General features: G+C 43.8%; 1 protein-coding gene across 1 annotated transcript in view; it reads right to left on the minus strand.

Annotated features, from left to right (window-relative positions):
* The window catches only part of CASTOR2 (cytosolic arginine sensor for mTORC1 subunit 2), a 206807-nt gene extending 181815 nt beyond the window's left edge, over window positions 1–24992 (minus strand). Inside the window, exon 1 of the mRNA XM_068268545.1 lies at window positions 24616–24992. Within this exon, the coding sequence (XP_068124646.1) occupies window positions 24616–24728 (113 nt within the window). The 5' untranslated portion in view covers window positions 24729–24992. The remainder of the gene's footprint in view (window positions 1–24615) is intronic.
* Between the last annotated feature and the right edge of the window lie 749 nt (window positions 24993–25741).

A 25741-nucleotide genomic window follows, 5' to 3' on the forward strand; every position in this document is an offset into this window, starting at 1 on the left:
CATTTAAATTGGCAGAGCGTTTAGGTAAATCGCTAGTGATTAAAAGCGCTCCCTAAACACTCAAAAAAAATGCCCTAACGGGTTCCAGGCCTGAAACTAGTTGCAATCATATCTGAGAAAATCCACCACACCTATAGACCATTGCTTAAAAGGACATCCAAAGTCAAAATAAACTGATGAGAAAAACAATTGTATCTATTCTCCTTCTCCTAAAAGTGATTTTAAGTTATCAAACAGTTTTATTTTATATTTAAATTTAGTTTTTACTGTTTCATCATTTCTGCACAATGACATCTTCATTGAAGTATGTCAGAGCTCCAATCTATGAATTATTGACCCTTTTTATCTCCTGCTATTTCCTGCTCTCAGAAGCCATTTACTGTCAGGAATGTGTTTTATGGCTGTAATTACTTGTCAGTGATGGTTATACTATAGTCTGACCCAGTCCCGACCCAGACAGAAACTGTCACTTGCATACCTGATGTTTAACTTTTTCAGGCAGAGAAAGAAAAAAATGGAACACAGCGTAGCTCTTTGTGTGCTTGGCACTGTACATACACATGTCTATCTCATCATGTCAAATTGGTTGTCTTTTAAGGAATTCAGGATAAAATGAACCCACCAGCTTCTCTGTTTTCATGCAATATGATTTAAAAAATCTGATCAGTTAAAACTTTTTGAAAAAGAAAAATACGATCATTCAGTAAAAATTGTACTGTTAATGGGCACCTTAAAGCAAACCTGAACTGAAAAAATTAACATGTACGTCATACATTACTCCCGCACCCCATTTGTCCACTGTGATTGATGGAATTCTCCATCCTCCATTTTAAAAATGGCAATGACCCCGTAACAGCTTTCGGGTCAGTACACTGTTAAACTGTATTATCCCCACTTGGGCCTTAGGAAAATATGGACATTACCTTGCACATCAGTTGTCCTTACAGTTATAACTGCCAGAAACTGATATAGTGGAAAAAGGCCCTAAAGCTTTTAGTTCTGACAAGATCTTGTCAAAACTGGAAGGAGGCCTGGAACCCACTAGAAAGCGCAATACGCAAACGCTAGCAATTTGTGATAGGATTTTGAAAATGATTTTGGGAGCGACTTCCCTGCTCCTATACAATTCATTAGGATGGAAACACCTCCAAAATGCTGCATGTTCTGCGATTTCCTTAATCGTAATCACTCTAGTGGAATCAGTCCCATCCATTTACATTGGCAGATAATTTAGGGAAATTGCTAGCGATTGAAAATGCTCCCTAAACGATAAAAAAAAATAAAAAAAAATGCTCTAGTGGGTTCCAGGCCAGAATCAGAAGAAATTGGTGAGCTTCTGAGGGGAACTGATGGGGAGGTAAGAATGAAGTATTTATTTGCAGATACATCATTTGTTTATTTGAAATAATTTTACTCCGTTCAGGTTCACTTTGACTTTTCTTTCCTTTTGAAAGATCTTGAAAACAGGAAACTCCTTGTCCTGCTAGTTGTGCTGCTACATATAAGGCCTGGTGCACACCAAAACCCAGTAGCAGAGCCACAAAATGCTAGTAGATTTTGAAACGCTTTTTCTTATTTTTCTGTAGCGTTTCAGCTAGCGTTTTGCAGTTTTGTGTAGCGGTTTTGGTGTAGTAGATTACATATATTGTTACAGTAAAGCTGTCACTGAACAGCTTCTGTAACAAAAACGCCGGCAAAACTGCTCTGAACAGGCATTTTTCAGAGCAGTTTGCGTTTTTCCTATACTTAACATTGAGGCAGAAACGCATCCGCAATCCAAAAAATGCCTCACCCCGGGAGTATGCGTTTCTGCAAAACGCCTCCCACTCTGGTGTGAACCACCCCACTGAGATACATTGACCAAGCGTATCCGCAGCCGCAAGAGGCTGCAGAAACGCTGAAAAAGCCGCTCGGTGTGCACCAGCCCTAAGGGCTGGTGCACACCAAAACCCGCTAGCAGATCCGCAAAACGCTAGCAGATTTTTAAACGCTTTTTTTTATTGTTATGAGGCGTTTTGCTAGCGTTTTGCGGATTGCTGCTGCGGTTTTCAGTATAGTAGATTTCATATATTGTTACAGTAAAGCTGTTACTGAACAGCTTCTGTAACAAAAAAACGCCTGCAAAACCGCTCTGAACAGGCGTTTTTCAGAGCGGTTTGCGTTTTTCCTATACTTAACATTGAGGCAGAAACGCATCCGCAATCCAAAAAATGCCTCACCCCGGGAGTATGCGTTTCTGCAAAACGCCTCCCACTCTGGTGTGAACCACCCCACTGAGATACATTGACCAAGCGTATCCGCAGCCGCAAGAGGCTGCAGAAACGCTGAAAAAGCCGCTCGGTGTGCACCAGCCCTAAGGGCTGGTGCACACCAAAACCCGCTAGCAGATCCGCAAAACGCTAGCAGATTTTTAAACGCTTTTTTTTATTGTTATGAGGCGTTTTGCTAGCGTTTTGCGGATTGCTGCTGCGGTTTTCAGTATAGTAGATTTCATATATTGTTACAGTAAAGCTGTTACTGAACAGCTTCTGTAACAAAAAAACGCCTGCAAAACCGCTCTGAACAGGCGTTTTTCAGAGCGGTTTGCGTTTTTCCTATACTTAACATTGAGGCAGAAACGCATCCGCAATCCAAAAAATGCCTCACCCAGGCATTTTTCGTTTCTGCAAAACGCCTGCCGCTCTGGTGTGCACCACCCCATTGAGATACATTGACCAAGCAGATCCGCAGCCGCAAGCGGATCTGAAAACGCCCAAAAAGCCGCTCGGTGTGCACCAGCCCTTAGAGCAGATTTATGAAGGAAGATGCAAATTAAACTAGAGCAAAAGTACAACAGCTGTCCAAAGAAACCAGTTTTCAGCTGCTGAATGGGACAAGGATTCTGACCTGTTGCTTGGTGAATTCGGGGAGCACACTAGTCTGTGCAGAAAAGCATGTGTTTGCAGGCATGTGTGTGTTTGGATTTGCATATTTGGTATGTGTTTGCATTTTGCGTTTTCAATCTTCCTTATCAACAAGAGTAAAAAACAGTATCAAATCTATTTTATTTTACAAAAAGGCATGCAAAACGCACATGAATTTGGTGTTCCATTGGAAAGCATTGTATGTGCCCTCCCCCTCCATTGCAGTCACATGTGGAGCGCTGTAGGAGTGCGGTCACTCATTTTACCTCTCAGTGCCGGGATCTCTTCAGCCTTTTGCAGACTTGCAGCATCTCCTGTCTATGGCTTCTGGCAGAGGGGAGATGCTGCAAGCCTGGGACAGGCTGAAGAGATCCTGGGAACTGAAAGGCGAAATGAGTAACAGCACTTCTACAGCGCTCCACTCCAGACTCTGCATGTTGGAGGGCTACCTAATACCGGCTGTACATCTGGCTACCTATACTGGGGATGGGTGCTACCTAACTGGGGGTACATCAGGCTAACTTGGGGAGGGGAGCTGCCTTATACTGGGGGCACAGCTGGATACCTATAACAGGGAAGGGGGGCTACCTAATACTAGGGGCAAAAGTGACTAACCTGGGGAGGGGGCTGCAAAATACTTGGGGCACAATTGGCTACCTATACTGGAGGAAAAGGAGGGGGGGGGTGGCAAATTACTTTGTGCTGTTGTAACATCTGCTTCCAACAATAGGGCAGGCACAATTTGGGTGGGGGCATTTTGGAATCTCCACCTCTCGTGCTGAAGAACCTTAGCTTCGCCCTGCGAATAAGTGTGCTCCCAGCCTAACAATTTTGCTCCATTTTTCTATGCACCCAACAACAGCTAGATGGCAGTAATTCTTTCAAAGCAATTGAAAAGTGGGAAAAACATTAAGGCCCCTTTCACATCTAAAAATCGCAAAACACTAGCGATTACCGCTAGTGCTATGCGGGAGTGATTTTTCCACGATTAACGCAGAAAAATCACTGGACACTGTAGCGTTTTTTGAGCAATCGTGATTAGCGGTTCTATACATGCTAATCGCGATCGCTCAGGAATCGCCACCAAAACGCTGCATGTAACGCATTTGCAGTTAACACTGACTGCAAAACGCCCACAATCGCAGCAGTGAGAACACTGCCAGAGGATTACATGGGCTAGCGGTTTTTAAAAACCTCTAGTGGTTTGCGGTGAGCGGGAATCGCGAGATTCCTGCTCAAGTGTGAATGAGCCCTAAAGGAAACTTGTAATGGGGATGTGGCGTAAACGATAGATACTTGCCTCAGTAGTTTAAAGCAGGAGGGTAACAAGGTGCCCCCTGGCCATCAAGTAAAGTTTCCATGGGGCCTCCTAAGCACACCGGTATACCTCCCCCCCATTCCTCGACCACTTCCAGCCAGGCACAAACACCACCACAGAGCAGTATAATATTTACCTGATCCAGCAATGTGTTGGGTCTCCTTCTCTTCCCAGTAGCCACAGGTGCTATGCTGAACACTCGGCTCCCAGTCACATGACATGCATCGGGAGCCGGAGAAGAGCAGCATAGAGCATGTAGCTCCCGGGAGGAAGAGGAGACCCAATGCAGTGGCAGAACAGGTAAAAATTATACTGCTCCCTCTGGGATGGAGGAAGGGAAGCGGGCTCCAAAACCCCTCCTTCCCCCATGCGGCAGTTGTTGGAAGCCTCTGGATGGTCTCTAGAGGCTTCCAGATCCTTTGCTGGTCTCACTCCCGGATGTGGTTGAGCGCATTTAAACTGGGCATGCACAAGTAAGGTATGCAAATGTGCATGCCCAGTCCAGATCCACTCATGCACGGCCACAAGAAACCTATTTGACAAGCGAATACATTTAAACAGACCCTGTGCTGGCATGGTGGGCTGTAGGAGGATCCAGGAAGACTATCAAGAGGCTTCCCACAATAAAGAAACCTCTTTTTTCACTTCAGGTACACCTGAATTTTTCCACCCTCTGCATTCCTTTGTATGAATTGTGCAGCAGGCAGCTAAATGAGAGGCAAAATTATTTAATAGATTTACAGTTCCTGGAACTCAAGCGTTACTGTGTATTGTATATCTAAATAGATGTCAAGGATGCCATTTTATATTATAAAGTAACATGTTTTATTTTCATCACCTAAAATGATCATTTGGGATGTTTTTGGCAGGAAATCGGATTACAGCTGTCCTCCGATGTTGGTGGCCTCCCCTTCACAGATTAGCCAAGTCAAGTGTTGTGCACGTGCCAGATAATCCTTGGCCAAGATGATTGTTTTGAGCAAACTCGATAGAGAATCTAGTGTAAGCTGCCCCACATCGGCTTTCTAAGGCCTCCTTTCCACAGACTGTTGATAGGCAGTAAAATGCCTCTCAAACTCTCACAACTGCTAACTGCTGCCTGGTAACTGGTTGTTGCTGCCTGGTAACTGCTTGCTGAGCACACAGCTCAACCGTCCGTGGAAAGGAGGCCTAGAAGAGTAAAAGGTACCATACACTTACTCTTAACGATGATTTTCCCTTCGATATCTGACAGAATCACTCACTCTGAGGTGAGTGATGCTCCGCTGTGAACTCTGCATTCCAGGGCCCTGCACGTTCCCTTCCAAGAAGCATGGGCAATTGTGACCCTGATCCCTACGCCACTGGTGTTATGCTGGGAATACACCATGAGATTTTTGAGGGCAGATAGATAATTTCCGACATGTCCGATATGATTTTCGATCGTTTTTCTGATCGATTTCTCATAGAAGTTAATGGATATCGATCGGAAAAAGGATCAGAAAATCGATCGGACAGTAAATCTGCTGAAAAATCTCATCATGTATTCCCAGCATTAGGGTATCTTCATACTATGTGCCTTGCAGTGTAATATAACAGCAACTTAAAGTGAACCTCCAGACTAAAAATCTACTCGACAGCACTGAAAAGGCTTTGTGTTTCTTTAACCGTTTCACAGCATCAGAACTTTGTTTTTCTTACCCAAGCCTCATTTTTAGCTGCACAGAAGCTTAGCTCCACCCCATCGAAAAAAATCTGCCCAGGCATTTTTCCTCTGATATATTGGTAGGTGAACAGAGGCGCCAGAAGGATAAAAGTACATAAAATTTTTAAAAAATTGCTGGGAGGAAGTGGTGCTCTGCTTGCTATAACTGAATTGCTGTTGTTTATCCCCTGCTTATTGCCTGAAGAAGTGGGCTGTGCCCGCGAAACGCGTTGCATCTTTGGGGTATTTTCAATAAATGTGTATATCTATACATTTACAGTCCTTGGTGTCTGCTTTAACGGAGGCGAGTCCACCACTTCCAGCAATTTTTTAAACATTTTATGTACTTTTATCCTTCTGGCGCCTCTGTTCACCTACCAATATATTTGAGTCCACCCCAGGTGGAGGGGTGATCTACCCCCTTTCTTCCTATCTACAGAGAGCGACTTCTTAATCCTGAGTGAGGACAGGTCTAATCTCCTCACCTGCCTAATGAGTGGTTACCTAGGTGGTAACCCGTGTTTGTGAGTATTACCATCTCACTGTTTCATTTATCCAATCAATTTTGACATACTACACCATATTGGGCTCTCGATTTCTCTTCAACTTTATTTTTCCTCTGATGCTGTGCATAGCATGATGGGATTTCTGATGTTGTTGTTCTCATTGCCTGGCGCACGCAGCTGGGAGGGGTGATCAGGACACAGGACAGTTGGAACTGTGTCTCATGCTCCCTGTCACCTCCTTTCAACCAAAGAGATGGCTGCCCCCATAAAATCACAAACATTTGTCTGTTCTTTTAAAACAGGGTGGGTATTGGTAAGAGATTATATTACCTATCTATTTTAATTAACATAACTAATGTAACTTAAAGAGACTCTGTAACAATTTTTTCAGCCTTAGTTCTTCTATCCTATGAGTTCCTATGCCTGTTCTAATGTGCTGGGGCTTACTGCAGCTCTTCCTAATTACACTGTCTCTGTAATAAATCAATGTATCTTTCCTCTGTCCTGTTTGTCGGGCTAAGGCTTTGATTGTGTGGAATGTGCAGGGCTGCTTGTGATTGGTAGAAGCGATACACACCCTCTGCAAGCCCCCTGCATACTCACACACTATGCTTAGCTGAGCCTATTAGAAGCTGGCTAGTTTGTTTGTAAACATTGCCTAAAACTGTTAATTACAAGCCAGGATTGCAGCAGAGAGTGGCAGAAACAGCACAGAGGGGCACAGGAGAAAATAAGGAATAGAATGGTATGCTTTTTAGTGTAAGAATATTAGAGTACAGATTCTCTTTAAAGACAGTATGTTTGTTTAGGCTGAAGTTCCTCTTTAATGGAATGTTCCCACAAGGGGCGCATCACATGACTGCATCGCCTCCACTGTGCATTGGATTCCATTGTAAGAATGTGAAGCGAGCTGTGTGCTGCCCGACACCATGCTATGCTATGCTTGAATTACCGGAAGACAGATCACAACACATTCAGTTTTATGGCCTGTTCACATCGTGAAGCAATTGCAGCGCATGCGGAAACAGCACATTAAACAATTCTACTCAGAATACACTTGCGTCTGCATCACTTCCTTCACATTACCTGCAGTGGCTGGACAGTGTACTGGTTAAGCCATCTGCCCCCGACACAGGAGGACAGGGTTCGAGTCTCAACTGTTCCTGTTCAGTAAGCCAGCATCTATTCAGTAGGAGACCGTGGGAGCGCCCTAGTGGCTGCAGCTCTGGAGCTTTGAGTCCACCAGGAGAAAAGCGCGGTATAAATGTTCCGTGTCTTGTCTTCTAACCACTGTGTTTGCGTCACCACCTGTCCTTCAGCACCTTCTGTTGATCCAAAAGACCAGGCAGCAGCAAATGCAGCAGTTTGTGACTTTGTGATTGCTTACTGCTGCCTGGTAACTGCTTGCTGGAGCACACAGTTCAACTGTCCATGGAAAAGAACCCTAAGGAAGGCATTTAGGATGGCCATACACACTTCTTATAAGCAAAACAGCAATTTCACATACGGTAAAGAACACCTTTTCAAATAAACCAAAAATAGGTACAAATGCAAATATGGTTTTACATATATTTCAGCAACTAATTTCAAAATATAATCCCTGGCTGCACTTGGCATATAAATAGCTGGTCAATGAGATGTTAACTCTGGCTTGCTTGCAAGTTTCATACAAATAAGGCGAAAACGGTGCTGGAAATTTGGGTGAAGCCGGCATAGGCAGTAATGTGAATCATGGCCTTAGTGGTGCTCAGTCAGGAATTTGGGCACAGTCAAAAGAAGGAGCCCAAATTGATAAAAATAGCATAATTAGGCCACCAACAATAGCTAGGAGCCAAATTGCATCTTACCCCTGACTCAATGGAGGGGGAATAGTGATTAACGCCTTTTGCAGGAGCAGGGTAAGCAGTTTTTTTGGCTTTACCCTGCGCCCAAATTTCCTGCCACCTTAATTACATGTATGAAGTTTCATACAGTAATATGCAGCTTGGAACTAGTCCAATCAAATTAACTTCGTGTCAATTTTGATTTTGATTTTGGTTAAATTCCAATCTACATTCAATGATTTGCATCTCATGAAGCATCTCTACAAATATGAAAAGCTAGGTAGTGTTTTCAGCTTTGTAGTGTCCAGCTCTATAAGATCCATTGTAGTATCCTCTGCACTGTGTGGCCAGCTTTCTACTAATATTTATGATACTTTGGCCAGTCTGCTGCTGCTCAATGCTCTAGTGATGAACTTTGTGTATACTGTATTCCAAGTGTGTATCTGGCTGACAGTCTTTACATTTTACATGCACATTTTCTCCATCTGCTGGTTAAGTGAGGAATTACAGTTGCTACCCTTTAAAGTGGGATGAAACTCCATATTAACTGAAAAAAATCATTCTATAAAAAAAATTTAGCTTACCTATCCTGTTGTTTTTAGTGTTCACTGTCGGAATTAAAAAAAATGTGATATTTCTTCTGGTTTCCATTTTCACTGTTTCTCTGTTACACCATAAGTGACATCACTTCTGCCTTTTTCTTTTCTTTCAGCATAACATAAAGCTCTGGCTCTAAAGGTTTTTAATTTAACTCTGGGGGTGGTCAGATCCTGTTGATCTGAGGTTGTGGGAGATGACACATTTGCAACAAATCCTTCAGGTATCCAATGCCGAAATCGTGTAGGAATTCGAATATTAGCATGCCAATTTTAAAAAGGATTCTCCATTTTATGGGATAGCCAGCGTAGCGAGTAAAGGATTGGTGTTATGTGGCAATGGCGGGGTTGGCTTGTTAACAGTGTTACGGCAGCATTCTGTACTAGCTGCAGGCATTGTAGGTCAAAGATGATGTTCGTTGAGAGCCTGGCTTATGCAGCCTTCTCAAAAATTCTTAATGCGCGCTCCTCTGCATTTTTATCTGCGTTTGCTTTCTTAATAATGTGCCTTTGCAACAAGATAAAAAATACATTATCTGATCTATTTGTGCAAAACGCATTAAAACACACACGTTTTTGTTTTTCCACAGGAAAGCATTGCATGCAATTCGCAGTGTACAGTGCAGGGGAATAAGCAACCTCCTGTGCAATTTTTAAACACACATAAAATTACATTGGAATCAGCACACAATGCAATCTTTGAGCGGTCATAGATTTACATCATATGCAATTTTGCATGTGTTTTCCGCTTTCATTGTATCTAATTAGCAATCCACCAAGTTTGTATCAGCTCAAAACTAAAAGCATCTAAACCATTTTTAATTCCTGCACAATAATATTGTGGATTTGTGTTTTACAACAAACAAGAAATTAGGAAAGCAAAATGTTGTTATCTTTCTTAAACCTGGTACACACCATGCAATTTCCCTTCACATAGACTGGTCGAATAGATAATTTCCGACAGGTCCGATCTGATTTCCAATCGTTTTTCTGATCGATTTGCATAGAAGTGATCAGAAAAGCGATCAGAAAAACTATTAAGGTAGCCATACACTGGTCGATTTGCCATCAGATTCGACCAACAGATAGATCCCTCTCTGATCGAATCTGATCAGAGAGGGATCGTATGGCTACCTTTACTGCAAACAGATTGTGAACCGATTTCAGCCTGAAACCGTTCACAATCTGTTGTGGTGGTGGTGGTGCTGCTGCCGCCGCTCCCCCCGCCCGCATACTTTACCTGCTCCGCCGGCGCGACTCCAGGCCCCAGGTCTCCGCTGTCTTCTCCGCTGTGGTCTCCAGGTCCAGCATGCTTTACTTCTTCCTGCCCGGCAGGAAGTTTAAACAGTAGAGCGCCCTCTACTGTTTAAACTTCCTGCCGGGCAGGAGGAACTGAAGCATGCCGGAGACCAGCGCGGACACGGAGCAGCGGCGACCAGGGGTAGTCGTGCCGGCGGAGCAGGTAATGTATGCGGCTCTATTGCGTCGGTCGTCGGGTACTCAAACGCCGCTAGCGACGCGCTCCCTACCCGCGGGCGATCGACGGTAATTTTCCGCACGGAGCGATCGACGGGATCGGACTAAATGGATCGAAATTCGGCGTGTAGCGCGAACGATTGGCAGCAGATTGGATCCCAGTGATCGAATCTGCTGTCGAAACGGCGTCAAATCCGGCCAGTGTATGGCCAACTTTAGAAATCCGAACGGATCTGTCGGAAATTATCTATCGACCCATCTAGCTGATGGGAAATTGCATGGTATATACCAGTTACTGAATAGTTAAAAAAATAGAAAAAAATGGCCTAACCCGATCATGGAATGTTGCCAGTGGGTTGATCACCGGATAACAGTGGTGCTGTGGCCAACCAATCATGTCTGCCCAACATCTTTATCAAATCTAACGTCTAACTGGTTAAACATATCTATTCGACCAGTCTATGTGAAGGGAAATTGCATGGTGTGTACCAGGTTTAAGAAAGATAACAACATTTTGCTTTCCTAATTTCTTGTTTGTTGTAAAACACAAATCCACAATATTATGGTATAGGACAGCGATGGCAAACCTATGGCACGCATGCCAGACCCGGCACCCATAGCCGAATCTGCTGGCACACCATCGCTGCTGCGCCCATTGCATGAACTGGCCATGGTGTCTACTAGATGCCGCACCAGTTCATAGCTCGCAGCCCCGCTCCAGCCTGCATAGTCTTCCGGCAAGCAGAGCAGGGCTACGGGAAGATGGCATCCAAAGCCCTGTACTGGAGACTTCAGGCGCATCTTCCCGTAGCCCTGCTATTGCATTCAGCGCAGGAGATATGCAGGAGGATCGTCCGGGGGAGCTGCGCACCAGAGGCCGGCCGGGAGAGGAGACTTCTGTCAGATGAGTAAATTCCTTTTTTTGCAGGTGAAATGTGGCCCACATTGTGGCCCACTGCGTTTATTTTTTGCTGAAATGTGGCCCACTGCGTTTATTTTTTGCTGAAATGTGGCCCACTGCGTTTATTTTTTGCTGAAATGTGGCCCACTGCGTTTATTTTTTGCTGAAATGTGGCCCACTGCGTTTATTTTTTGCTGAAATGTGGCCCACTGCGTTTATTTTTTGCTGAAATGTGGCCCACTGCGTTTATTTTTTGCTGAAATGTGGCCCACTGCGTTTATTTTCTGCTGAAATGTGGCCCACTGCGTTTATTTTCTGCTGAAATGTGGCCCACTGCGTTTATTTTCTGCTGAAATGTGGCCCACTGCGTTTATTTTCTGCTGAGATGTGGCCCACTGCGTTTATTTTCTGCTGAGATGTGGCCCACTGCGTTTATTTTCTGCTGAAATGTGGCCCACTGCGTTTATTTTCTGCTAAAATGTGGTCCACTGCGTTTATTTTCTGCTGAAATGTGGCCCACTGCGTTTATTTTTTTGCTGAAATGTGGCCCACTGCATTTATTTTCTAGTGAAATGTGTCCCACTGCGTTTATTTTCTGCTGAAATGTTGCCCACATTGCGTTATTTTCTGCTGAAATGTTGCCCACTGCGTTTATTTTCTGCTGAAATGTTGCCCACTGCGTTTATTTTCTGCTGAAATGTTGCCCACTGCGTTTATTTTCTGCTGAAATGTTGCCCACTGCGTTTATTTTCTGCTGAAATGTTGCCCACATTGCGGTATTTTCTGCTGATGTTGCCCACATTGCGTTTATTTTTATGGTGTCTGGGGTAACTGTTGCTGCATTTATTATTTAATGGTCATAGTTGGCTATATTTGCTGCTTTGGGGTTAGGGCGGGTATACTAATAAATAGCATAACACAGTTTCTGCACACCCATGATGCGAATCCTCGTTTCACCACATCATGGCGGAAACACTGCTTTCTTATGCCTCGCTGTTACATCATTAAGTTAGCTCCGCCCATACAGTGTCATGGCCACGCAACTTCCCCCACAGTTTGGGCACTTGGCCTCTGAAAGGTTCGTAATCACTGATATAGGAGTACTTTCAGGGCTCGTTTCCACTGTAGCGGTGCGGAATCGCCTGAATTCCACCGCGGACGAAATCGCATGCGGATGCGTTTCCGCATGCTGTTTTTCCCACGATTTCGCATGGCTAGGAAGCGGGTGAATTTAACCATGTCACTGCCTGTGTAAAGTTCCATACCCTTACATGCGAAATCGCAGGGAAAACCGCATGACAAAGCCGCATGCGATTTCCCTATTAAAAGCATTGCGGGCGATTTGCCCGCATTCCTGCCGCACGCGAAATCTGACGGCTCTGCCGTGCAGATTTTCCCCGCACACCAAAACGCACCCGCACGACACACAAGTGGAAACAATCCCATTCACTTGTATTCGCTATAGTGGAAACGAGCCCTCAGGGTTCTTTCACACTGCACCAGTTGCATTTCAGAAAGATTCTGCATGTCAACTCACTGCCCATACAAATCTATGGGCCTTTTCACAATACTGTGTTGTAATGGATCGAGTTATTCTAACTTGCTATTCTAATTCCTAGTACGAACCATACAATTTTCTGTTAGATTTTTCTGTTAAGGTGGCCATTCACTGGTCGATTTGCCATCAGATCGACCAACAGATAGGTCCCTCTCTGATCGAATCTGATCAGAGAGGGATCTTATGGCTGCCTTTACTGCAAACAGATTGTGCATAGATTTCAGCATGAAACCGTTCACAATCTGTGGTGGTGGTGGTGCTGCCGCCGCTCCCCCACCGCGCATACATTACCTGCTCCGGCCGGCGCTGTCTTCTTCTCCGCTCTGGTCTGGTCTCCGAGTCCGGCAGGCTTCACTTCTTCCTGTCTGGGGGAAGTTTAAACAGTAGAGCGCCAAGACGTTTTAAAACGTCATGCACTGCTGCAGATGCTGTACACACTCCCGCGCGTGCATTCCTGTGCACGTGCACATGAAAATAGTGAAAAAAAAACAGCAAAAAAAAAAAAAAAATACACCTTTATTTCCAAATACTATATTGTCACCATACTTTGTACTAGGGACATAATTAAAATCTTGTTATAACAAGGACAAATAGGCAGATCAAATGTGTGGGTTTTATGTACAGTAGCAGTGTTTATATTAAAACTATAGGGGATGAAATTGGAGAAATTGTGTATTTTGTCATTTTTTTTCTTGTTTTCCCCTTTAAAATGCATAGAAAAAAAAAATAATTACTGAAAACAAATATCAACCCCAAAAAGCCCAATTTGAGGTGAAAAAAAGATATAGATCATCTCATTGTGATTAGTAGTGATTAAGCTATTGGCAAATGAAAGGGATGAGCACTGACAGGTGAAAAATCGCTCTTGTCCGTTAGGGTAAAAACCTCCTTGGGGTGAAGTGGTTAAAATGCAACATTACTTCTATGTAGAAAATATCACATAACTGATCCAGAAATCATTTTCTTATTTCGGCACTATTCACACTTAGAAACACAAAACGCCGGAGATTTTTTCCGGCATTTTGAAGGAGTGTTTTTTCTACGATTTCATGCGGAAAAATCACTGAACAGTGCGGCGATTTTGCCGCGATCGCGGTTAGCGCTTCTATGGCACTGAAACACGATTGCCAGGAAATCGCCTGAAAATGGTGCAGGTGACGCTTTTGCGTTTCGCGCTTTTACCCGGTTTTGGGCGATTTGCGGCAATTAGCGCAAATAGCCCAAGTAAGAATGGGCCCATAGGGTTTCATTATGCTAGCGCTTTTAACCTCCTTAGCGGTAACCCCGTGTGTGACACGGGGTAAGCCGCCGGAGGGTGCCGCTCAGGCCCTGCTGGGCCGATTTGCTTAATTTTTTTTTTGCTGGACGCAGCTAGCACTTTGCTAGCTGCGCCAGCACCCCGATCGCCGCCGCCGCGCGCCCGATCGCCGCTATTCGGTGCGGCGCGCGGCCCCCCCCCCCCCCCAGACCCCGAGCGCTGCCTGGCCAATCAGTGCCAGGCAGCGCCGAGGGGTGGATCGGGTCTCCCAATGACGTCCCGACGTCGCTGACGTCGGTGACGTCATCCCGCCCCGTCGCCATGGCGACGGGGGAAGCCCTCCAGGAAATCCCGTTCTTTGAACGGGATTTCCTGATCGCCTATCGCCGGAGGCGATCGGCGGGGCTGGGGGGATGCCGCTGAGCAGCGGCTATCATGTAGCGAGCCCTCGGCTCGCTACATGATAAAAAAAAATAAAAAATTAAAAAAAACTGTTGCGCTTCCCCCTGGCGGTATTTTTCATACCGCCAAGGGGGTTAAAAAGCGTTTGAGCGTTTTGCCGAAATTGCGGCAAAACGCTTTAGTGTGAATGGGGCCTTCATGTTTTTGTGTTCCCATCTTCCTTCAGTAAGCCTGTGATGCCTGCTGAGAGACTCACAGCACAGTAAACAAGGGGCGGAGCTGCTTTCATGTTTGTAGTGCATGAAGTTGTCCTGGTGGGGAATTATTGTTGCCTTTCCCCCAATAAAAGTGTAAATATTTTTAAATTTACACAACGTTTTTGTATCCACACAGGAACATTTTTCAAATGATCAAATCAATGATTCAATCAGAACAGTCGAAAGTTTAGGAGCAATCAGACAAGACACAGAACATTTCTATGGCGCTTTTCTCCTGGTGGACTCAAAGCGCCAGAGCTGCAGCCACTAGGACAGGGGTCCCCAAACGTTTTCGGTCGAGGGCCAGGTCAACATACTTAAGACTGCTGGGGGGCCAGAGTATACATAAAATGATGTCTTTGCGGGCCAGAAGTGAAGCATACCCAGGTGACAACCTGAAGTCCAATTGGACAGCAGTGTCACCTGATGTGGAATATGATTGGAAACCAGCGAATTACTGCTTTCTGGCTTCCATGTGGATGGGTGGTGCCAGCACTGTTGTTGTGGACCACCAATATTTAAAGATGTAGCTGTCTAGCTGACCGCATCTATAAGTAATACATTTTGTGTGTGGGGGGCCGGTAAAAGAGCCTCAGGGGGCCGCATTCGGCCCACGGGCCTTAGTTTGAGGACCACTGCACTAGCACATGCTCAGTATTTATTTATATAGCGCCGACATATTACGCAGCGCTGTACAGAGTATATTGTCTCGTCACTTGCTGTCCCTCAGAGGGACTCACAATCTAGTCCCTTACATAGTCATATATGTATGTATTGTGTAGCGCATGCATCATAGTCTAGGGCCAATTTTTAGGGGGAAGCCAATTAACTTATCTGTAGGTTTTTGGGATGTGGGAGGAAATCTGAGTGCCCAGAGAAAACCCTTGCAGACACGGGGAGAACATACAAACGCTTTGCAGATGTTGACCTGGCTGGGATTCGAACCAGAGACCAAGCACTGCAAGGAGAGAGCGCTGACCACTACACCGCCGTACAGCCCAGTATGTGGTAGCAGTGTTAGTGAGTCTTGCCCAAGGTCTCCTTACTGAATAGGCGCTGGCTTACTGAACAAAAAGGGCAGAGTTTCGAACCCTGGTCTCCTGTGTCAGAGGCAGAGCCCTTAGTACACTATCCAGCCACACATGATCACCAGCTTTTAAAAGATTTTTATTGTGAGTTTCCATCTTGTTACTATCAGTTTACTGAAGAAAAATAAAAAAATTCATGTCAATAAAGAGAGAATTTGCATTTCATTTGATGATATATGTAATCGATCATTTTATTGAACAGTAAGATAATACCATGAATGTTCTCCTAAGGCCCTGTTCACAGTGGTCAGTTGCGTAGCAGAATAATTCTGCATGTCAGCTCACTGCCCATATCATTCTATGGGGCTGTTCACAGTAATGGATCACATTATTCTAACTTGCTGCATGCAGGCTTTGTATTATTTTTAATCTATGGCCAGTCTCCATTGCAGTTCACAGTCATTACAGCGTGTGTGTTAGCCAACTGACCACTGTGAACCTAGCCTAAGTACACACTGAAAATCATACTATTTATTACATTGGACAGCAGCGTAGAAACAGACATGTTTGTGTATAGGATCCGTTTTTATATGGCCATTGTCAACAGATCCATTGTCTTTAGTCCTTGGTAAGAGTACTTGTAGAGGGTGCAAACAAGAACAAAGAACAGGCCCTAGGTAATCTAATGCTAGGTACACACTATACAATTTTCTGGAAGATTTACCTGTCAGATCAATTATTTCCAAAATGTCTGATCTGAATTTCGATTGATTTTTCAATTTTCCGATCAAGTTCCATAGGTGTGAACAGAAATTGATCAGGAAATAGATTGGAACATCGAAAAATCGATCGAAATTCAGATCGGACATGTTGTAAATAATCGATCTGGCAAGTAAATCTGCAGAATATGGTGTATACCTAACATAACTGTGGGTACATGTAAAAGTGATGTGCAGGCACTCTGCAGGGTAATGAGGCAATTCTTCCTCTATTACACATTCTTCTTGCTTGATCTGAACCAGGATTACAGGTGATAGACAACACCTCTGCGTTCAATGTGTTCCATTCTCTTTACATTCACAACAGCTCTGCAGGGAGTTCTTATGTAGAATATAGTATTGCGTGTGTAAGTTAATTTGTAGTCACCAACCTCAAATTTAACAGTATATCAAATTAATTGATTTCATGAGCAAAGAGTGCATAATCAACGCAGATATGTATCTCATTGACCATCCCTTTTAGTGACACAACTACACAGATGTTATTTATCACATACTGCACAAAAGATTCCTGTGTACATATCAGTTATACAGTCACACTTAAGGTCCGTACAGACGCCGGATTGCAGGCAACGACGGGTCTGTTGTCACCTCCCACTGGGCGGGTTTTCAGCAGGCAGTCCGGCGTGTGTACAGTCTGTCGGCGGACTGATACGGCTGTTTCTGAGCGATCCGCCGGGCGGATCGCTCAGAAACAGCCGTATCAGTCTGCAGACAGACTGTACACACGCCGGACTGTCGCTGGAACGCCCACCCAGCGGGAGGTGACGACGGACCAGTCGTTGCCTAAAGTCCGGCGTCTGTACGGACCTTTAGATATGTAAACCTGACTTAAAGGGAACCTTAACTGTAAAAAAAAATGAGTTTTACTTACCTGGGGCATCTGCCAGCCCCCTGCAGCCATCCTCTGCCCTCGCAGTCACTCATGGCTCCTCTGGTCCCCCGCTGGCAGCTAGTTTCGTTTTTGCCGACTGGAAGTCGGCTGGCCGCCATGCGTACATTTTTACGCATCCCTGCTGGTGCAGGAAGCTATTGCAGCCATCAACAAGTACATTTTTACGTAAAATTTTACGCATTACACCCGCAATGCGTAAAAATGTACTTGTTGATGTCTGCAATAGCTTCCTGCACCAGCAGGGATGCGTAAAAACGTACGCATGGCGGCCGGCCGACTCCCAGTCGGCAAAAACGAAACTAGCTGCCAGTGGGGGACCAGAGGAGCCATGAGTGACTGCGAGGGCACAGGATGGCTGCAGGGGGCTGGCAGATGCCCCAGGTAAGTAAAACTCTTTTTTTACAGATAAGGTTCCCTTTAAGGTGCGTACACACGCACTACTGTAATGATTAACGGGTCCTTCAGACCCTCCCGCTGGGCGGGCGTTCTGACGATAGTAGTACGTGCGTACAGTCTGTTGGCAGACTAGAGCAGATTGTTCAGAAACAGCCTTATCAGTCTGCCGACAGCGTGTACACATGGGCTGCTGTCTCCTGAAAGTCCACCCAGCAGGAGGGTCTGACGGACCCGTCGTTGGCAGCCGTAGCGCGTGTGTACGCACCTTTATCAGTCTTGCCTGACAGACTGTACGCCGCACTACTGTCGCTGGAATGCCCGCCCAGAGGGAGGGTCTAACACACATTCAGAAAATATAGTGACTTCTTTATTGTAACTTGTTTTTTGATTTGGTTTATTTCATTTTTGTGGACTAGGCACTGTTACTACTGTATATAGAAGATATGTATGATGACTATATTATCTAAGTAGAAGATTTTATCATACTTTCTCTTTTAATTACAGTTTAAATGTATTAGCAGTCTGAGCATTTTCACACGAGTATGCATCTTGTTAATACTGTATCAGTAAAAAAAAAAAAAATCATCATTTGAGGATAGATTTGATCATTGAATCCTCTGGTAGCTTTTTTTTTTTTTTTTTTTTTTTTTTTTTTTTTTTTTAAACACCATTCAGCAGCAATACTTCACCAGCAAGACGCCCTCACCACCCAAACAGGTTTCCTGTTGGTTGAACATGTTTCTCAGATCTTGCAATCAATGGATTCCCAGAGCTATGTAATGGGATTCAGGTCAGGAGACTGGCCAGGTCTTTCCATCAGTCATAGGACTCCAGCTACTCCCCACAGTTTGGAATGTTTGTTTAGGATTGTTGCCTCTTTGGAGGATGTAACTGGCACCAGTCAGATGTAGGCCACAAGGAATGGCATAAGGTAGCAGTAATAAATAGTAGCCATTCTTGTTCACTATACCTTTCACACATTGTCATTTCCCAAGTTTGTCTGCTCCAAAACAACATCAAACCATAACACTTCCATTAACTATAAGTGTGAGACATCTCCTGCTCTACAAGGCCTCATTCACACTATACTTGTTGCCATGCACATTTTGGCAGCACGTGTGATATGCAATACGCAAGAACATCAGAAGTGCATAGATTGCAGTGTCTGATGTTTTCCCTTTATGCATTGCACAGCAGTGTGTTGAGATATTGCACTGCTGCACCCTTTTTTTTTTTCAAAGCGTAGTGCCCAGCAAATTACTGTAGTGAATGGGATTAGCAGAACAACACACGGTAACGCAGATGGCGCTTGGTCGCATTATTTTATTTATTTATTTGTTGTATTTATAAAGCGCCAACATATTACGCAGCGCTGGACATTAATTTAGGTTACAGACAATATTTAGGGGTGACAAACAGCAATATGACAATACAGGAATACAAGAAAACCAGATCACACAGCACAGTATGAGTACCAGGTAATGCTTAGTCAGTCACTGGATGGGAGCATGGAGTTAGGCAAGTTAGGTTCACTCAAATGCATAGCATGGGTGCACAGTAATAGAGGTGCATGATCAGGTAGGACACAAAAGGAGTGAGGACCCTGCCCAAAGGCTTACAATCTAGAGGATTGCATTATGCTCCGAACACAATGGCCTAGAGATATCCTGACATCTACGGGCATGCATTGTGTTGGCTGGGAGCGTGCAACACTGGCAGAAGTTTCAAACTGTGGCTGCTTCCTGGGGAACATAGCAACCTCCATTTGGACAGTGGGCTAGAGGAGCAGCCCCCCATAGGTAAGTATTGAAGCTCCCCCCCCAATGGCACACTGTATTATGAATATTCCTTATGGGGAGGTTCTTTTTATAATATTACAGGTACTCAGGTCACTTTATGCCTTATTTCCAGTGGGTGTCACGTCTGTTCCTAAATCGGACGCAAAGCCACAGCTGAATTGCTGTAGCTGTGCCATGCATGCATTTTATATTGCATCATTAAAAAATTGAACATTGAGTATAAAAATGAACAGGCTAAAAAATATTTCTGCTTTTTATTAGCTCTGTAAACTTTATAGTACAGTTTTCATTTTTTGTTTGTTTATTTTACTGATGTTTCTCTGGTTATTGCTATTTCTCTGGTTATGGCTATACCCAGCACCTGGGGCCTAAACTACACATTTCCCCTTCTTCAGGTATGTAGTATAAGTCACTAAGCTAAAAGGGAAGATCCGAGGAAAAGCCCCTGGCAGCCGATCTGTCCCTCCCAGCAGCTCCATTGGAGATACAGACTTTACCAGGCCCGCATCTTCTGCGCCTGAGTGAGCGTGCAGCTGCGTCTCTCGTGATCACACGGCTTAGAGTGTCCTGCACAAGCGCAAAATACTGCGCCTGCGCAGAATGCTCAAGACCAGGTGAGCGCAATTGTGAGCGGCTTGGCCGCGCGCTTGCACAGAAGATGACGACCTGGCGAAGTTGGTATCTCCAATGGAGGGGACCCCGGGCTACCAGCTGGGAGCAGAGCTGCGGGGAGGGACATATCGGATGCCAGGGGCTGGAGGAAGCCCCGGGTAAGTAGAATTTTTTTTTTCCCGTACCTCGGATTTCCCTTTAAGCAAGGCTTACACCGTGTTAGTATGTCTTAAGGTGGCCACACCCCATAACATTTTTTAAATATCTGTTCAATTTAAGAATTGCAATCAATTTTTCTGACTGATTGTAACATTTCAAAAATATGACCAATGTACCACACACGTATGTTCAATTTTTCCCCAATTATGATAAAAATGATTGGAAACTGACAAAATTGCTAGGGTGTGTATATTAATAAATTGACAATCTAAACACACACCTTACAATCTTTAGATAGATTGAAGAAAAATATCTGGCATTCAGGATCGATAAAAATCAAAGAAAACGGGAAATCCGATCAGATTTTTCAGTCGAATGAAAGAAAAGTTTTAGATTCTTTCGGGAGATACGATCGTTTTTATCGAATTGCCATAAAATTGGATCATTTTATTGTATCGTGTGTGGCCACCTTTAGGTTAGGCACAACTGATATTTGCTTGATCAAGAAATATTAATAATTTTCTGCTATTCTGAAGTAGAAATGTTAGCGAGTATAGACAGGCCCCCAAACATCTCAGTCCACTGTAAGCAACACAAGCTTTAGCATGTACTATTTCCATGCTGGGTAAGAATGTTGCAATCTCCAGTTCCCTATTGTGGGCACATGGATTGTAGTACAAGCCCCATCCAGCCTTGAAGACCAAGTAGCAACTGCTCTCCCCCAGTTGTTTTTCCATGGATTTTCCAGCTGACTATTACTATAAATAACATCTCCAGTTTTGCTTTCTGTCTGTACAAGGTCTCATGTTTGAAACTGGAAAACGGAACAGTGCTCCTCACAGCAACCGAAGAAAAACGGCAGACTGCAAACTCATCATGAGCTACAACAATGGTCATTTCTATCACTGTTTACATGACAGCAACTTCTGTAGCCCAATGATATTCATATATGAAAAAAATCATAGTCAGAATCAGGACTCAATCCTTTAGGCAACAGTTCAGGGACTGATGCTGTACAGACACTGTGCTAGCCTCCAGGCTGGTGATGCATTCTGTTGCGATGAAGGAGGGGCAGAGGGTGACATGGTGCACCATGGAGTGGGCAGGATGGGTAAAACAATGCCATCTGCCTGCACTCAGCTAGGTCAATCTGCCACAAATACGACAAAGTTTTGCAGCCATCAATCTTCTGCTGTTGCTCCCATTCAATGAAGATTTTCAAAAGATAAAACTGCTAAACAGTGATGGAATAAGTGGTTTGGAAAAACTGACGTGTATGGCCAGCCTCAAGCCTGGTACATACCTTCAATTTTGATTGTCTAATCACTGACAAAATTTACTACCTCCATGTATTATGAGGGTTTACCTACACAATCTGCTCACACTATTCAGTTTACCATCATGCTACTGTATATGGCGGTGGTAAAATTGGCCAATCAAAATTGAAGATGTGCACCAGGCTTAAAGCTATGTGTAATACTACTGCCCAAAGCAATAGGTATGGTTCATTCACATATCAGTTTAGGGTGCATACACACATTCCTTTTGATGGGTCAATCAGTGGCCAGTTTTACCGCTTCCAAGAAGTATATGGACCAACAGATTGTGAATAATATGAACAGATTTTGTAAGTAAGTGCTCAGAGGAAGTCCTGAAGCAGCAAGAGATTTTGTACGAGAGCAATACATCCTGCTACATTGCTAGAGGGGAGGCCAAGGATATCAGGGACATTTGTACAGATTCAAAAATTTCAGCCAAGATAGCCACATACGATTGATATGGTCAAAGAAAACCTAAAGTAGGTATGTAGCTTAAAGCTGGAGGGGACATTTTGGAGACGATTTCCGTACAGAGGCATTGCTAGCCTGCAGACTAGAGATGCGTTTTGTTGCTATGTGCTGGGGGGGCTGATGAATTGGCACGGAAGGGGCAGGGCGAATAGATGAACAATGGCCAAGGCGATCCACCAGTCTGATCCTTTGCAGTTGCACTGAGGGGGATCGGGGGCCGCTATTCACATTAAATCAAGTCAGCTGCTGGACTGTAGATTGCAATGTACAGGCATGCCGAACGCACCCCATGCTTTTCTATGGGCCACTCTCACATTTGTTTTACCACGTTTGTCTACTGCAATGCACAACTAGACAAGTATGATTTTTTTCAAACAGCAGAAAATCTGATAGAGGGCTCTTTTCCACTATGAAATGCGATCGCGATTGCGATTCCAATCGTGATCGCGTTTCAATTTCCACCATGCGATTGCGATTGAGCTACTATACTCATTATAGTCCAGCTCAATCGCATACAAAACGCGGCAGGACAACGATTGCGCTTTGACCAAAATAGCTTTGCAATCGGATCGCACTAATGGAAATTGCTGCTGCAGTTTCCATTAGTTTAATGTACCTTGCGATTTGCGATCAGAAGCAAATCGCAAGCTAGTGGAAAAAGGCCCTGAAGGATTTGTGAATGCTACATAGAACTTCTGGACTGGTATCGCATATCTGTACTATACAGATACTCTACCACCCTGCCAAGTGCCAACAAAGCCCAAGTGAGAAAAGATCAAATGATCACAACCAGGCTTACAAATCATTCACTCTAATGCTCCATGAATGCTTATTGAGGTGAATTTTAGTAGGGAACATTGATCATCTCTAGCTGTCAATCTTGCCAGCTTGTGACAATCGTATTGCACCGACTACCAATTTGTCATATAAAATATTTTCATAAGTTAATTATTTTCCAAAACAAAAAGCAGCTTGAATGTGACTGGGTAATAATGCATGACTGAGCCTTGGTCCCAGAGCAAGTTGCGAGTGTGCTTTGTGTAATTTTTTTGCTGCATTTTCTGGCATGATTTTGGGTGACTTTTTTCTGGTGTGATTTCGGGCGATTGCTATTATCCCCAGGTAGTAAAATCACTTTTGTGCAGCGATCCTAAACTTTAGAGCAAATGCTCTAAAAACGCTGCAGGACCCAAGATTGTGATTTGGGGAAATTGCAGTCACTCCTGTGGGTTCACTTCCACACACTTTCATTTGTTTTATTGAATGAATGGCTCACACCATACACTATCAGGAGAGTTCTTTGTGGTCATTTTTTTTCGTTATAGGTTGATATGCTTAGTCTATTCGTGGGTGATACTGGTTAGCCACCATCTAATGTATCTAGTATTGACCTGTTTTTAACCCATCCTATGTGGAATGTCTTCTACTAACTTGTCTTATGTCTAACTTTTGTTGTAAAATTTATGAAAATAAAAAATATCTTTAAAAAAATAGCTGTAATTGGAACAAATAAACTGAAGCATAAAAATAATAGCGTTAACCTCTATTACTGAATAACTAAGTTACTGGTTTAACAGGAAAACTAGTTTTTCTCCCCCTAGGATGTAGATAGTTGCATCCCCCATTCAGCTGAGAAAGAAAGTAAACAAGGGTCTGGAATACATTACTTTACACACAATGGCAGAGTTCCACCACTGGGGAGAGGAGAGCTCCAAATAATATCTGTACTGCACATTTCAGCATGCACTGGATAGGCTGCCACTCCCCCTTATCCAAACCATTCCATTGTTCAATATGGACCATTGATCCTATATGCAAACTTTATATGTGTATTTTACTAAGTCCCATTCAATCCTCTCCCCCTAAATTAGCTAACACACAATGAAAATTAATCATTAAACTAACTGAAGATCTTCAAGGTTCATCTCTACAAAAACAAGCACAAATAGGTTTCTATTGTGGTACCTATTGAGAGAGCCTGCCAAGCAAATATAAAAAAACAAAAACAAATTTCTAGCAGCATCCAGTGCATTAATAATGTGACACAGCATCAACATTTAGCCCTTGTTTACTGCACATACACCTATGTCTGGGGAGAAATGACATCAGTGTGGATAGCAACTCACTTCTCATGCTGGATCTGCAGAATGGATTGGGATTTCTAACCCATCTCTGAAATCTGTATAAATATCCCCCAACACCAACTAGATTCCATTCCCATTGAATCAACTTTGCTAAAAAAAATTGAAATCTGCAGACAAAAGCAACAACTGTTTCATTCATTCAGTGCTAGATGTGATGCATCCAGCAACACCCACTGACAGCCTCAGTGAAACAAGTACATGACTCGAAGTTGTTTTTGCAAAGGGTTTGTGCATCCAGCAGCAGCAGCATCGGAATCAACCACTGAAAAGTGACCTCTTCAACAAACCCCTTATAAATCACCCCCATCAATGAACCCAATCAGCCTCTTACCTTGTTTTGGATGACAAAAAGGCAAGTTTGTTTAATCCATAGGTAAACAGCTGGATGTTTTCCTTGGCTATGCTCGCTACTTTTAGCCTGTGCTCTAATATATGCAGTTCCATCTTTTCCTTCTTCTCATTTGTGGATCATCTAGAGATAGAGATGTTGCTGGCTTTCGTTGTGATGGCAGATCTGTGTCCTGAGCTTGGGATCAGGATGGGGAAAGTGTGGACAGAGCAGTAGTATAGTAGATGGATGGGGGAGAGGCAGACAGATGGGGATCTGGAGGGGAAGCTGAAGGAGTTCAGCCACACTCGCTACAGCGGCGGCTCCAGAGTGCAAAAAGCAGCTGCTGCTACACTGTAACAAACAACTTGCCACTCAAGCCGCTCCTCACTGCGCATGCTCCGCCCTGCTGGGGCATGATGGGAAATGTAGTCTGAGGACAGGAAGCATTCGTTTGCTAAATTGCTTTGTTTGTCTGTCATTTACTTCTTGAACGAATGTACATTTAGAACATAAAACATCAGAATTGTAGGCAGCACTTGAGAGTCATTTTGCAAGTGGTGGAAAACATTGGATTATATTTGCCTGGTGGGGTTTGCAGCTATGCTGCTTTGTTTTGCTTGAATGACTCTGTTTTTATAATACAGAGACTACTCAGTAAAATGGATTGGCTACGCTACAGGGCTGGATTTCCTATTAGACTCAGTGGGCTCACGTCAGCCCTGTTAGGCTGCCCATACACTATTTAATTATCACTTGATTTCTTTTTAGATCGATATTAGGGGCTAAAATTGATCGATTGATTTGCAATGTGGGTTTTTAGTCAGTCATATGGTGGCCATACATGGTACAATTTTTTCATCCAATCTTACCATTTCTATGTAATATAAGGGAACTGCCTAAATTATCCTTTCAATATATTCACTTAATTTACCCTTATACTACATAGAAATGGTAAGATTGGATGAAAAAATTGTACCATGTATGGCCACCAATAGAATAAATGATCACAATATCGATTGAAAACAAAAATCAAATGATAATTGAATAGTGTAGGGCCAGGTTTAGATTTAGTAGACTTATCTATGTAGTCATTACAGATGAGCAAATAATTATGCCTTTGCCTAGA

The sequence above is a fragment of the Hyperolius riggenbachi genome, chromosome 2, assembly GCF_040937935.1.
Source record: "Hyperolius riggenbachi isolate aHypRig1 chromosome 2, aHypRig1.pri, whole genome shotgun sequence".
Taxonomy (NCBI): domain Eukaryota; kingdom Metazoa; phylum Chordata; class Amphibia; order Anura; family Hyperoliidae; genus Hyperolius; species Hyperolius riggenbachi.